General features: G+C 42.9%; 2 protein-coding genes across 3 annotated transcripts in view; both read right to left on the minus strand.

Annotated features, from left to right (window-relative positions):
* The window catches only part of katnip (katanin interacting protein), a 53,041-nt gene extending 47,746 nt beyond the window's left edge, over positions 1–5,295 (minus strand). Inside the window, exons 1-5 of the mRNA XM_080747540.1 lie at positions 5,229–5,295; positions 4,468–4,617; positions 3,277–3,365; positions 2,428–2,606; positions 294–409 (exon numbers count right to left, since the gene is read on the minus strand). Of these exons, the coding sequence (XP_080603666.1) occupies positions 294–409; positions 2,428–2,606; positions 3,277–3,365; positions 4,468–4,476 (393 nt within the window). The 5' untranslated portion in view covers positions 4,477–4,617; positions 5,229–5,295. The remainder of the gene's footprint in view (positions 1–293; positions 410–2,427; positions 2,607–3,276; positions 3,366–4,467; positions 4,618–5,228) is intronic.
* Positions 5,296–8,522: 3,227 nt separating this feature from the next.
* dcun1d3 (defective in cullin neddylation 1 domain containing 3) lies at positions 8,523–14,263 on the minus strand (the record flags this gene model as incomplete). Of its 2 annotated transcripts, none has more annotated exons than XM_080748072.1 (4): positions 13,922–14,263; positions 12,402–12,487; positions 9,964–10,510; positions 8,523–9,081 (listed from the first exon to the last, which is right to left on the minus strand). In XM_080748072.1, the coding sequence occupies exons 3-4, from the start codon at positions 10,395–10,397 to the stop codon at positions 8,523–8,525; spliced, it is 993 nt and encodes a 330-aa protein (XP_080604198.1). In that variant the 5' UTR covers positions 10,398–10,510; positions 12,402–12,487; positions 13,922–14,263. The 2 variants fall into 2 exon arrangements, with proteins under 2 accessions (XP_080604198.1, XP_080604199.1); XM_080748073.1 differs by lacking the exon at positions 13,922–14,263 and adding an exon at positions 13,416–13,469.
* Positions 14,264–15,234: the final 971 nt, after the last annotated feature.

The following is a 15,234-nucleotide window of genomic DNA, read 5'->3' on the forward strand; positions in this document are numbered from 1 at the left end:
ACAGCGTTGCTGTTGGGCGGAAACCTTCTATGTCCAAAGCTGTTCGTTTTGTATTCATCATTTAAAAAAACCCATTTAAAATAGTGAAAATTGCAGATCGACAAGCACACAAACACCTCACATTGCGAGGCGGTGTGTGCTTGTCGATCCGCTATTTTCACTCGTTTTGTTGCGACAGTCTTGTATGATGAAGCAAGGAAAAAACGTACACATTTGAAACTTGAGGGTACGAGGTTCCTGCCCGACAGTGACGACATAAAAGACAAGGGGAGAAAAAGTGACGGGTTCTTTACCTGCACCCATTCTCTCCTCTGGACTTTCACCGGGGCTGTGTGGCTCCTCCGTCTTCCAGCGTGCTCCGGATCACAGCTATCCTCAGCGAGCTGCCGGGCGCATTGTCGAGGGGCATCTGCCGATGAGTCACAGTAAGAGAATGGCACATAAGCGGGGCAACGCAGAGTGTTCACCCCAGAGGAGGAGAGCAAATACATAGTCGCAAACACAGATGGTCCTCCAGAGCGCACACAGATGGAAAAGTAAATGGCTGCCAGTTACAAATGTCACTATTATTCAGACACTGGGCACAGGATTATACCCTGCAATACATTAGCTGAGGGGTGGTGGTAGTTGCCACATGGTCTACACCAGGGGTGCCCAAAAGGTAGATTGTGATCTACCAGTAGATCACCAAGGGTGTTCAGGTAGACCACATGAAAAGCCTCTAAAAATATATAATTAAAATATAAAAAGAATATGTCAATATGACGTCAAGAAGGGCCTGTGTCAGCTCCCTTCATGTCTTCTAAAGTAGGCAAACCTCCAATGCAATACTGTTCAAGAGTCAGTAGCATTACAATTTAAAGAACCCCACAACCTACCACTTCCATACAGAATGGGATGAAGACATTTCCTGCAGTATTTCCCATTTATTTCCCCTTTACAGTAAGTGTGTTTGTCTAAAATGTAACGCCAGTGCTGCTATTCCAAAGCCTCCCTCAGGCCCTCAGCTAAAACATTTTGGATGGGTAGATCATGTTGAGCTAGTCATTTTAAAAGTAGATCTCACGTCAAAAAAGTGTGGGCACCCCTGGTCTACACCAACCAGAGTGTAGTGTATTAGGTGGCACTTAATGGGCACAGACCCAATAAAACAAGGGCAATGCTGCCAATGTACAGTGGACAGAAAAGTGGATGGCTGTGAGACTATGAAAACTGAGGAATAAGCATGTCTGTGTTTATCATCAAATGTATTGTTGGTTTTCTATAATTAGCAGTATTGTTAAAAAGGTAGTGTACCGGTAAGTGGTATTTTTTTGTTAAAACAACGCTTTTTTGTTCAAAGATTAAAGCATAACATTTTGATAGCAATCATTGCTATAGCGTTTGTTCAGTAACAGACCCCCCACCCCATCTCTTTAATCATGTCAAACAGAACATCATGTATTTTATTGTATTTTACTTTTTTTAATCATTTTTATAGTGTTCCAGTTTATCCACTCATTTATCCTGAATCCTTTATGAGTTCTCTTTTCCGAATTGGATAACATTGTTATCCCAACCCGAAAATGTTTTTTCCCTTGTTTACTAAAGAGCCAGAGAGATAAGGAGACCCCTCTTACTGAACAAACATTAGAGCAAGGATTTCTATACGAATATAGTATAGCTATTTAACACTTAATTTATCAAAATAATATCACTTACTGCACATTTCATTCATATTCAATAGTATCTTTTGTTGATAAGGTACAATTAGAAACAACCATGATCTTTAGCCTTTTGACCACTTAAACCACAGTATCTGTATTCTGGGGGAAGATGTTCATCAAAGGTAGTTAATGTACAGCGAGAACAGAAAAGACACTAGTATAGAGCAGTGGTTCTCAACCTGTGGGTCGGGACCCCCAGGGGGGTCCCCAAATTATTTTGAGGGGTCCCCAGATGATTAACTTAGTGTGCAAACATTTTTTTCCCCTCACTCAAAAGTATACAAACCAACATAAAGTTTAGGTTTATAGAGGGTATTTGCACATTTCTAAAGTGACAATGTAAGAACTTTTAATACCATTTTAATACCTGTAAAATGAACAAATCAACATTGGCCAAATTGTCAAATATTAGAGGCAGAAATTTTGAAAATAGCAGCTCTACATGCTCACAACGCCTCGCGCGTGAGCATGTAGAGCTGCTATTTTCACAATAGAACCGTGTTATACAAAATGTAACGCCTCAACTCTTAGTGCTTGTAGGGAGGGGGGGGGTCCCCAGTTATAGAGCCCTGAACGACTCCGCTCAACAACGCATGGGGGTTAAGTGGTTAAAATACATACAAAGTAGCTACGGCTATTTGCTTTGCGTGGCAGCTTATGTAAGAGCTTTCATTATTGAGTGTCTGCTGCAGATGTATTTTAGTCCTTGCAGCGGCCCTACCAGCTGTGTGTGTTGTTTTCCGAGCAGGTGGCTGAGAGGCGAGAGACTTGTGGCAGCTTCTCTTGGGCTGCTTGCTGCAGGCTTCAGCGTTAGCTCCGTTCAGGTAGATGGAGAAGCCTTGCTCAAGGCGCTCCAACTCAATATCCCCGGGGTCTTTGTTTTGAAGGCGCTTTAGGATCCTATAAGTGGGGCGAAAAGGGTACAGTCTGAATGAGGCTCAAGACTTTGCTGTGTAAAGCATAAAGGTGCAGCATGTATGACATTCAGAATATGCAGAAAGCCCATTAGATAAATGCAATACAACACAATAAACGGACAGGTTTAAGGGGGGACTGCCCATAAGTCAGAAATCTCATTGGTCCAAATTTAGTTAGGGTTAGGTTTTAGGGTTAGGGTTTACTGGGGTTAGGGTTAGGGTTTGGGTTATGTTTAGGAATACAGTAGTTTTACTGAGGTTAGGTTTAGGTTTAGGTTTAGGCATAATATTTTTCACCAGGTTAACATCACCAGATTCTGACTAATGGGATGTAGGAACAATGAGATTTCTGAGCAATGCCATGGCACAGTTAGATTGGTCAACGGTGTCCGCATAGCGCTGCCAAATTGCATCCAGGGTAGTGTTTCAGGATATGCACAAGAATGCATCCGTTAGTGAGCGTGAGAATCCCTATTTAATCATCAAAGGTCTGCAGCTACAGAGCACTTGTCATACTCAGTCATCGTCTCTCAACGCGCACGGAGGCAATCAAAGCCTCCTATTAGTGAGCACTGACAATTCAGCCAGTGTCAGGTGTCTCCTCAGTGAAAGCCAATATGCCCCTGCCCAATAACCTGCTACTCACACATCACCTGTTTTTGTGCTGGAGATTAATTAAATATTCATCCAGACCCTCTTCAACAGCAGAGGCAAGTCTCCCTCCTTGGCACCTCTGACTCTCCTTCACACACACACACACACACACGCACACGCGCACAACACACACACACACACACACACACACACACACACACACACACACACACACACACACACACACACACACACACACACACGCACACACACACAGTCAGCAAAGACTATGTCAGATGTTTCATTGTGTCTTCAAACCTACAGCAATGGACAGGTTCATGCTCACTCTGACATGGTACATTACAGGTATTCAAATTCACTGTTATCAATATACGAACGCATAACGATGGGCCATGGGGCTATATGGTCACAAATGACTTGAACGTGTTCTTGTATAGTTACTGAAGGTATGGTAAACATAAATTAACTTTGCATTGACAAAACAATATAACACAATAAATGAAAGACATCAGTGATGCGTTAATATAAGAGAAATCCTCACACAAGCTACAACAATTGGGAGCTGTGCAACCCCAAGTGCAGCAGCAGAACAGGATAGGGTTAGATTAATTAAGTTAAATGTTCAATAATGTTTACACATAGAGAGCACTGATTAAGATGTTTGACTAAGTTTCGCACCTCACTCCTTCCATGCAAGTGATGAATGTTTGTCACATATTGCGTATAATGGCATTATCTATATTGAATATTCAATACCATAATGAACACAAAGTGACAGTTTATGTTCTAAGCATCGTGGTGAAAGCCCAGATGAAACCTATTGAAAATGTATTAAGTTAAAGCTCCATTTGCTGAAGCAACTTTTACAGAACATGACGCCTTACCACACTTCATGTGAAAATAGTTAACATGCAGAAAGAGAAAGAAATCACAAAGACTCTTACTTCTGTCTCTATGGGCCCACTATAGGCTATGTGTGTGGCCATCAGGGACAGGAGAAAAGTGAAGAGAAAGATTAGAGAATGCTTATTAACACTTATTACAGTACTTACTAGTTACTATACTATAAAGCATGAATGCTCTAAATCACTGGCATGCATTACCATTACATATCTGACCCAGAAAAGAATGTGATTGACAGCACAAGTTCAGCACAAAGTAAATGAAACAGGCAGCTTAAAGTTGTTACAGGCTTATTTGCAGATACAGTAAAAACATAACTGTACTACCTCGTCCATCGTGCAGGGCAGGGGCTGCAGAAGACGATGCTCATATATAACTATGACACAGTATGACACAAAGGAATGGGTTCACCATTCTCTGAACGGTGGGTTCCTTCATCTTGGCAGAAACGCATGCATCGATACCTCAAGGTTAACCTGCAATAACAAGCGATGTTTAATTCCACAAATGTCTAATTTTGCCCCACCCGAAGGGCCATTTCTATTGTCCTGCATGCTTGCAGGGGGGGGGGAACTCCACTGTTTTGCGGCGGCCTAACATGAACCGTGTACTGAACGATTTCAACAACAATCACTGAATTCAACTTACCTAACGTGGGACTATTCGTGTAGGCTTCATCTTTGATTCAGTGCCGTTTATTAACAGACACTGTTAAAATGCAGTGTCTCTCAGACAGAGCTTGCCTGCCAGGCTGCCACGGACCTGACCAAGTTGTAATGTGTTTATATTTCGCTGTTATATGCGGATTCGGCTATTTTTTTCCAAGCAAATTCCCGTATCGTTATCGTTGCCATAGCAGACTGTGTGTGAAATGGACATAGTTACGCGTATAGCCAACACGGGCTAGCTTTGCCAACGTATGATAGTTCCGCGCTAAAGCGTTTAGTAACCCCGCAACTAGCCTTATAGCTATGCTATCACCAGCTAAAGAAAGCTGCCTGGCTGCTCGTTCTCTGTCACTGTCAGACAGTTTCGTTCCCTTTCCAACAACACAGCTGTGTATAGTAAAAATGATAATAATACTTACAGTACCGCGGGCGGTTACATTATAGTGCTGTTGCCTTAGCAACAATGTCTTCCTTCAGATGGTTTCATCTCGTGTGCCCTGTGTGTTGTTACTAGTCTGGTTGGTTACCAGGATAGCCGTCCACCAATGGAGGAGGCTGCAGCAGCCAGCAGACACGCCCCCTCGGGGTACAGCCAGTGGTGGTAAAAGTACTCATAATACTCTGTTTACTAAGTACAAGTCCAGAATTCAAAATGTGCTTGAACAAAAAAAAGTACAAAAGTATTGGCATCATAATGTACTTAAAGTAAATGTACTCATTATGCAGAATGTCCAATTTCATGTCTTCAAAATGTATACAAATATATAAAAATAGCAGATCTACAAGCTCACAATGCATCTTGATCGCGTTGCATTGTGAGCTTGTAGATTGGCTATTTTCAAATGGCCAAAATATATATAGATAATAAGGCTGAAGTAGTTCATTTATGTTTTGTAATAATAATGTTAATCTACATAGTAACTATTGTGTTCAAATAGTTGTATTGGAGTAAAAGTACAATATTTGGATCCAAAATGTAGTGGAGAAGAATTAAATATTGGAAATTGGAAATACTCAAGTAAAGTACAAATACCTCAAAATTGTACATGTACTTACAAGTAGTTACTTTACAGTGAGCTTCAGTCATGTCTCTCCCTCAATAGTCTCTACTCCCTCTCAAACGTTTTCATTTTAAGGACCTCCAGTTTTGTATGCATGATTTTGCAATAGGCCTCCATAACTCTGAGTTTGTTTGTAACTCCCTAAGTATATGTTGATGCCAACACTTTTGTTCTTGCACTCAAGTACATTTTTTGACTTTTGCTTGTAAGGGTACGGTCACACCAAAGTATGGTTGTCAGTCAGTGGATAAGCGGATTCTGCCAATGCAGAGGAGATGGAGGTGATCTTTGGAGAAATCGGCAAATGGCAGATTTCCCTAAAAGTCCGCTCCATTCTCATTGAAACGCATTGGCATTATCCGCTCTCATAGGTAGATTATTCCGGTGTGACTGTGCCCCAAGGAATTTATTCACAGATTTGACAATATTCTGATAATATTCCCTGACTAGCTGCAGGGTCCTAGCACTGAGGTTATTTAGGAATGTCAACGACAACCTTTACAGAAACAACACTGCACTATTAACTTTATAATACAGTAATAAATACATCTCAGATGCCTGCATCATTTTGGACAAAAGAAAATAGAGTTGAGATTTTGTGTGTACACACACGTACGTCACATATAGAGTCAAAAGTATAGAACTAGTACAATATTTAGTACTAGTACTAAGTTAGGGTGCCCTCACACCAAAATACCTAGAGTTGAATCCGCCAATGCATTTCAATGAGAATGGAGCGTTTTTTTGCAGAAATCCTCTACTGGCAAAAAAACGCTCCATTCTCATAGGTATTTTGGTGTGAGGGCACCCTTGAAATAAATTCCCGACTAGGGTGCACACACACACCAAAGTACCTATGAGAGTGGATTCCCCATTCCGCCAATGCATTTCAATGAGACTGGTGCGGTTTCATGCCAGTAGAGGGTTTCTGCAAAAAACGCTCCATTCTCATTGAAATGCATTGGTGGAATGGGGATTCCACTCTCATAGGTACTTTGGTGTGGGTACAACCTAAAGGTAGCTCAAGTACCTTGAATAAATTCACTTCCACCACAGATTAATTCAATATCAATAAGTTTAGGTGCCAGCCAGGGTCTTAATCAAATACTTAACAAAGCATTTAATGTCACAGTCAAAAGTTCAACACTGTTTTATTCATTATAAATCAATGCATTTTATATAAAAAGGACAAAGGGTGTCTGAAATGAAAGCAATGTTGAATGTAAACCTCACAAGACCTGAATATGGGCACCCCCTTAGCACACTGGACCCAGTTACAGACTAAAGATGAGCCAGCACACCTGGTTAACAATCATTCACATGTCCCAAAAACACACTAGGCTATGTTTCAGATCATCCAACTGTTTCAAAAGGTTTAAATCGTGTATAATGCAGCCAACATCAATCTCTCTGAATAGTGTTACAAGCATGGTGACCTAGCAGCCCATTGGCGTTTGTGCATTTCATTACAACCATCACCAGCAGTCAATATATTTTTGAAATGCCCAGCCCAAACAAAACTACTGTATATCGCTTCAAAGGCTGTTTCAAACTCTTGAAGGTAAACAATATAAAGCTCTGCGCATCGCCCAATTCAACCATCCTGAATGTAGTTCAGGTGCAGACATCTTAATTCCAGAAATGATCAGCCCATTTGGTGTTTGCAGATTTCCAGACAGATAGATATGTTTACACACCCACTTCTTGAAGATTGCTAAACACTGAACGGGTAGGCGCTGGAGGTCAAAATGTTACATAGCCATGGCTGTTGACGCAAGCTAAGACACTAACTGCACTCTTCAGCACTGAATATTTAGCACTCAATAGAACACTCAATACAGAGAAGAGAGGATGGGGGGCATTTTCAAAGAAATCAACTCAAATGTCATAGCATAGGCATTTTAGTTTTGATGGACAAAAGATAGCAATTGTATCTGTATCACATTTGAGGAAGCTATGCACTTGTTAGAAGCTTGAATATATTGTCTGCCACTTGTGACATCTGTTTATCACAGAACTGGATTCATCCTCACAGCACCGTGGGATAATATATTAAAATTGTCAAGCATCCAAAGCCAATTATTAACTCATGTCAAGTTGATTTCACTGACCATGACCCTCAGATAATATTTTTTTGAGAGAGGTTATTAAGAGGACAGGTTGTCCTATTCCCTTATTTATGCAATGACAACAGCAAGCCTATTTCCTTGGCCAAAAAAAAAGGTCATATCAGCAATGTTACCAGGTCAAAATGAGCCATCATAATGGGAGAAAGTATGGCTTTCCATCGCCCGTTTCCTTTTTTTCCTAAAGAAAGCCTTTACTGAGTTAACTGTGCAGAGGTTATGGTGTCAGGGTGAAGATCAAAATGGACCACTTGTCCAATTACTAAAACACACATTGAGGGAGGGGGAAAGAAGATAAAATAACTTAAATAGAAGTGCTTAAAACAAACAGTTCTTTGAGCCCTTTCAATAACCAGAAAATATATGGGTTGCAAAGCGGGAATCCCCACCCCAACAGAAAAGGAGAGAGAAATGAATAGCGGTAATGGTAATAATACTAATAGTCATCCAATGATTCACAGATGTACACTTCACTTATACCCCCCCCCCCCCCCCCCCCAACTCCCAACCACTTGTCATCTCCTGGTCAGTGCCCCCCCCAGGTCTGTGAGCCACGGCTACTGCCCTCTATTTCAAGTCTGTCCGTTCCAGGAGAGCTCTCAGTCTCTGTACATGTCTGCCCTTCCTCTTCCTCCTTTGCCCTCAGCGCCAACGCTTCCTCCTCCTCCTTTTTCCTGCGCTCCATCTCCCACTCCACAAAGGTGTCAAAGAGGCTGGGCCACGCCTCGTCCTCACTGTAGTTGCTCAGGTCAGGTCCGATGGCCTGGGTAAAGTTGAGGAACATGTTCCACGTGTCCCGCGAGATGCCCCGCACGCCCGACGGGTTCTCCCCCAGGAAATCCAGCCACCGCTCCAGAATGGACGGCGTGTCCTGCGTGAAGACCAGGCGCCAAAGGGCGATGGCAATGTCTCGCTGCAGCGAGCGCTGGCCCTCCTCGGCATCCAGGCCAAACTGGAAGGTGAAGCGATACAGGTCCTTGAAGTTCTCCTCTCCCCGGGCATCCAGCAGCATGTATGAGAAGCGGGAGCAGATTCCCTCGAGGCTGTCTGCCTGGATGGCCCTGCAGCCCTCCACAAACTCCTTCCTGAAGGCACATAGAAAACAAGACAAGTTCACATAATGTTGCCTAAAGATTCCTCACAAAGCCATAAGAGCAACAGTGGATCCAAGTTATGAAGCAATTTCAGACACAAAACAGCAGGTATAATCACATCAGTTGGTTGGTCAGAGAAACAAGTTTAGCCTTTCATGTTATAGCTTAATGACATTTATGTAATAACCAGATGCAGTGGGAATAATTTGCCCAAATCCCATCAAAACGAGGGGTGAATTGTATTTTCATTAGAGCAAACTGGGCATTGACCCTGGGCGATATTGCTGGTCAGATTGTGTTGGTATCCCATCCCTACAACAAAGTGGGCTATTCAAATTCCGATCTAATGTAAATAGCTTCAGTAAGCAACAGTTGACAATGAAACATGTTCCCAAACAGAGAATGGCTGTTGTCCAAAGGCCCTGGATAGAAAAGTGCTGAGTTAAAAATCAGAGAGAGAGGAGAGGAGGGGGCTGACAAGTGGCCAAACCAGCAGGCCATGCTATTCATCTGAGACACTCACTGCAGTGGGAGGGCAGTGACAGAGCCCGATCCATTCCCTGTGTGCCCCCTACCTGTCAATGTATAATTCTGTGCGTGTAGCTGAGCTGCTGAAAGTTGAGATGGGTGGGGGTGGGGATAATAAAAGGGGAAGGTATTGAGGAGGACAGAGTCTACACTAACCGAAATACGTAAGCTTGCCATCGACTCATTTGACCAGGGGTCAACATCAGTCACTAAGCCAGTCGTCCTATTAAAATAGGTACAAGAGCCCTGCCCGCTCACTAAAGTCAACCAGCAGAGGTATCTTGAACTTGACTGACAAACCATCAAAGACGCATACCAGAAACTTTCCTCTAGGCCCAGTCTTACCTTGTAAACTTGCACATGGTGGCCGCCTGAAACTTCCAGGCGAGGACCAGCACCCGAAACTCTGCAGGATCCACACACAGGTCATTGCAGAACCTCTCCATGCCCTCTTCCAAGATGGCATCTTCCTGTTCGTCCTTGTAGCAGCAGAACAGATCTTCGATGCGCAACAGTGACAACCCATCGCTGTCGGTCAAGCGCTCCTCCTTGCGTAGATCTCCCATCGCTGCAGGGATGACAGGGGTCTCCACAGTGACCTCCATGGCCTTGGTGCCGTTCGACAGCTCGCTCTGGGTTTTACCGCATTGGGCACTGCTTTCGTCCTTGCCTGCCCCGCCCCCTTTCTTGTGGTGGGACTTGGAGCCACTCTCCTTGTCTCCACTCTTGCTGCCGAGTGAGGACGTTGGATTCTTACACTTGGTGACACACTGGCCCATGTCTCTGTCACTGGTCCCCTCAGCTCTCTGTCCTCCCCTCCTTCAGGCCCCGTCTACACCACCTAGACGCCTCTGCGCTGGCCTGGTGAGACGTCTCAACATGCCCTCTGGTGCTGAGGGGGGGGAAACATTTAAAGAAATCATTCAGGGGTAGCTTCTATGGAATTTTGATTCAATTGTTCGCTTTAGCCAACATTAATAACTGTAATTCAAAGATTGGTAGTACAAAGAACACAAATTGTGATTTTTAAGAGCAGTGAATGAAGGGGTGCGTGTCGACATTTCGATGTACTGTTGTTTCAAGCGGCCAGTAGTCCGAGGGTAACCTGCCGTCGCGGGTGAACGCTAACATGCCAGCGCGGGTGACCGCTAACCTGCCGACGCGGGTGACCGCTAACCTGCCGCCGCTGGTGAACGCTAACCTGCCGCCGCTAACCTGCCGCCGCTGGTGAACGCTAACATGGTGAATGCTAACTAGAGATGGACCGATTGCAAAATTCTTGGCTGATACCGATCCACCGGTTTTATGAAGGTCTGACCTGCCAAAACCGATTTTTCCGATACCGATTTCTTTAGCTAAGAACTGGAAATAGGGTTGCTCCAATACCCTTTTTTTCAGGCCAAGTAGGCCTACAAGACATACTTCAATTTGAGTACCAATAAGCTAGAAGAACACTAAAGCCAAATCAATCACAATAGTACAATATCCAAAATCACAGACAATATCCAGTCTAATATGACCGTCTGGGTCACTAGGCAGGAGGAAAGCAGGTGACGCATGCTTTTTTTCCCCTTCTTTTTGGAGACGACATTGACACAGGATTATGGAATATATCCTTACATTGCAAAGGTAATCAGCACCATCTGTATTCTGTAGGCTGCCACTAAGTAGACTGGCTGCTACTTGCTAATGTTTAGAGAGACAGCCGCTGATCGGACTATTACTGGATGTTTACTTTAGTCACAGGACCAGAGCATCATGCTGTGCAGTGACATAGACACAATTGACATAAAACCGGTATTTATGTCAGTGACCTGTCGGTCACCGATTTGGCCGGTTTGATATAATACCTGCCGATTTCTGATATTGGCCGATACCGATGTCCATCCCTAATGCTAACCCAAAAACTAAACCCTACCCCTAAACCTTAACCTAACCGGAGTACTGGGAATTAGAAACAACGGGACATCGAAATATAGAGATTTTGACGAACGGAGGTCACCCCTGGGATGAAGATTGTAGAAAGATTTATTTTTGAAGACGACCACACCTATCACTGTCACCGTCTGTACAAACGGTGTGTAAACTCACGGTACAAGAATTAAGGTTTTATTTGTAGCCAACTATAAGTACAAGCAGCAAAATGTTATTGGGACTTTTGTTATTGGGCAAACATTTTGTATGACCCGTGAAGAATATCATGTTTACAGAATGTTTAATAAAGGTTACAGCAGAAGCATTAAGCACAGATCATCCTCCTTGGGTAGTACTTAGTTGCAAACATTCTGTGCTATTTGAAAAGAATAAACACATCAGAAAGAGATGGAGAACACTGTCAACCTGTAGTCAACCCTAGGAAAGAAATTGCTGATCTATAAGCTCTGGCCAAGAAAGAAAGCTTGCAATCTGCGCCTACTTTCCATGGCTCGACTGTATTTTGGAACGGTTCTGGGAAGGTGGTAAAAAGGTTAGTCTTGAGCCTTGATACACACAAGTTCTTAGACAAAGAGGGTGACCATAGAAACCTTGATAAATGTACTTTAAAAAAAGAGACAACATGCAAGGAACCACAGATACACTAAGAGCTAGAAAGAATCTGAGTTACACAGAGCCTTTGGTAAAGTTTGGTCATATAGCTTCCTGTCTAGATCTATGAGCCGAGGTATTTAATAGTATTACTACTATTGGTATAACTATTTACAATTGCTGTAATAAATCTATGAGCCCCTGAAAGAGGGTGATTATGAATACAATAAAAATAGCAAAGCAGCAGTGTTACTCACAGACACTTCCTCAGATGGCATTGGCCACTCTAGATGAAGGTGTCATCTTATTCTGCTCCATTGTAGTGACCTTGACATCCGCAATGCTGAAAGAGGCACATTATCTTGTCATCATAAGCAAAATGTGATATCCAGTGTCTTTCCAACCCTGCGGGCCTGTCAGTTTTTTTGTCAACTTGCCATTAATTTGTAATTTGAGTTCAAGGAAAACAGGCATGGTTCTTTCTTTTTTTTTAAACAAAACTATTCAAATAGTTACACAATCTACAATGTAGGCAAACTGTACTATTTGATTGACAGCCGTATTTGATTGCAGCGCACCCCCCTAAGCTATCTGGTGGGTGCTTGCCATCTCTAGGCAACTCATCTCTGGTTGTCTGGTTGTCCAGATTATGTTGACAGAGAACCTCTCGATGACTCAAGAAACTCATTAGCTAAGTTCATACGGCTTGTTTATTAAACGCCATTATAGTTTCACTTCAACTTTCCAATTGTTGCATTCCTAGGATTGCCAAAAATGATTGAGAAATTCAGAAATTACCTTCCCGTATGGCGAAAACTCCCAGTACTCATTAATAGACAGGGGCATGTACGGGCAAATCACCTAAAGATAAACTTGCAGGGCACCTCATCTCCTGGCAAAATCCATTCAAAGCTGCAAGGCCTGACTTTAGAATTATGCATTGCATACCATTTTATCCAACATAGCCTGCCCTGCTACATCAACCAAGGCATCAATATCAATCGCCTCACGTATTCTAGTTTGACAAATCCACAGAGTACGTTGGAAAAAACAACGAGATTAACATAAAAGTACACAGAACGAATGCACACTAAAGCGTTAGACAGTCACAGCTAACGTTAGCTATAGCATTAGCCAAGTTTAGGATAGTTGTTGAGGAGGGCAAGTCAAGTGGCGAGCACACACACAGTCAAGTCAAGGGAACACAGACGCAAACAATACATAAAGAGATGCCAGTTGACTGGTTCATCATGTTTTACAAAATAAGCTACCGATCGTTAGCATCTAGCACCAGCAGTCCAGCACCGGGCCATCTGCATCATAAACTGATAGGGCTCCGGTGCCCTTCGTACAGCGGTGTCGCTCCGCCGACAGTAGCGGATCTGCAAGCTCACAGCGCGTCTCGTTGCTACGCACCGTGTGCTTGCAGATCGGCATATTGTCGGCAGCGCGACACCGCCGTATGGCCAAATACACATCGGGCTACATAACGGGCTAATGGCTTTGCGTTTAATAGTTAATCGCACGAGACAACAACGGCGTGATACCGACTGGGGGCGAAAGTGTCGACGCGACGCATTTCGGTTAAAAACGCCTCACTTTGGTCAAGCGACACGCTCGTGCGACAAAGTGTTGTACATTAGATTTGCCTTTAAACTTTAAGCATCGTCTCGACTAGCTCGCTAGCATTCTGAAAAGTTGGCTAGGTCTTCCGACCGAAAATGAGCAAGGGGGACGATCACAAATAATAATAAAAAAAAAAAGCAACGACACTTACCCTTATGAACTATTCGATTGTTGCGAATCTGTTGTACATCTTTGCAAGGAGAATGTTAAATCCAGATGGGTTGTCAACAACGCCAGCCAAAATAGCATTACAGAGAGAGACACCAGTGAGCACGAACTGAGGACGAAGTCGTCGACTCGTCGCGTTCAACTCTCAGATTGCTTGCTAGCTGATGACCAGCTAACAGCTATAGCTATACAAACTTCAAACATCAAGAAGGACCTTTTCCTCCACTAATGTTTAAAAGAAACAAATGCCTGTCCTCGGTATCCTGCTAACAGCAGGCGTACGCTTCTATAATCCGCATTTTGTTATAACAAAAAATAACTCAAGTTAAATGATCCTCTCTTCGTATTAGAGCAGCCAGCTTCTTTTGTGTTTCCCCTTTAGTCATTGGGTGAACATTATGGGAATTTTCCCTGCATCACTTCCTCTCTCTGCAGAACAAGCAACTCATCTGGGCACACGCACAAGCGCGCGCACGCACACACGCACACAGCTGATCCGCACTGTGCATGGCTATCAGCAGCATTTTAACATAAACAGAGGAATGCAATACGATATTTATTACACATTATTAAATGTTACGAATTGTTGTAATACCATACCAATATATAATAATATTGTAATAATATCACATATATGTGTGTGTACACTGTACGTACGTACGTACACACACACACACACACACACACACACACACACACACACACACACATACACACACACACACACACACACACGTAAGTGGTACCAAACTTGTGTAACTTATGTCTTTCATATTAGCATGTTTGCAGTCGTGTATATATTTATCTTTTTAGTATATGGCCTAATACTAATCCCCAGAATGTCATGACAATTCTATGAATTGAGTAGACTACAAAAGGACCCCAAAGTAAACAAGCCATATACCTGTCTTGAGTTGTATCTCTGAACTGTACTGTCCTGTGCTTTTCCTATGCGAACTGCTGCTATTAAGTATTCCTGCTAATAAAGATTTCAATCAATGGCATATAGATGTTGGCCTAATCTTCTCACACACCACAGATTGTTTCAAATATACAATAATAAATAACATATATTTTTATGAAAATATACAGTTTTGCGTTCAGGAAATGAATAGACTGAGCAGAAGACGGCCGTGTGTTAATTTATTATTTATTAGACGATACTATTTATTATAAATGTATTTCTTTGTAGATGATTTTAGGTCGCTGTGGTCGCTGCTCTGCAACCCTTTCTCGTTTTCGTTTCAAACTTATTTTAGGTCGCTGTGGTCGCTGCTCTGCAACCCTTTCTCGTTT

This window comes from Nannobrachium achirus (genome assembly GCF_963921795.1).
Source record: "Nannobrachium achirus genome assembly, chromosome: 18".
In the NCBI taxonomy this organism is placed as follows: domain Eukaryota; kingdom Metazoa; phylum Chordata; class Actinopteri; order Myctophiformes; family Myctophidae; genus Nannobrachium; species Nannobrachium achirus.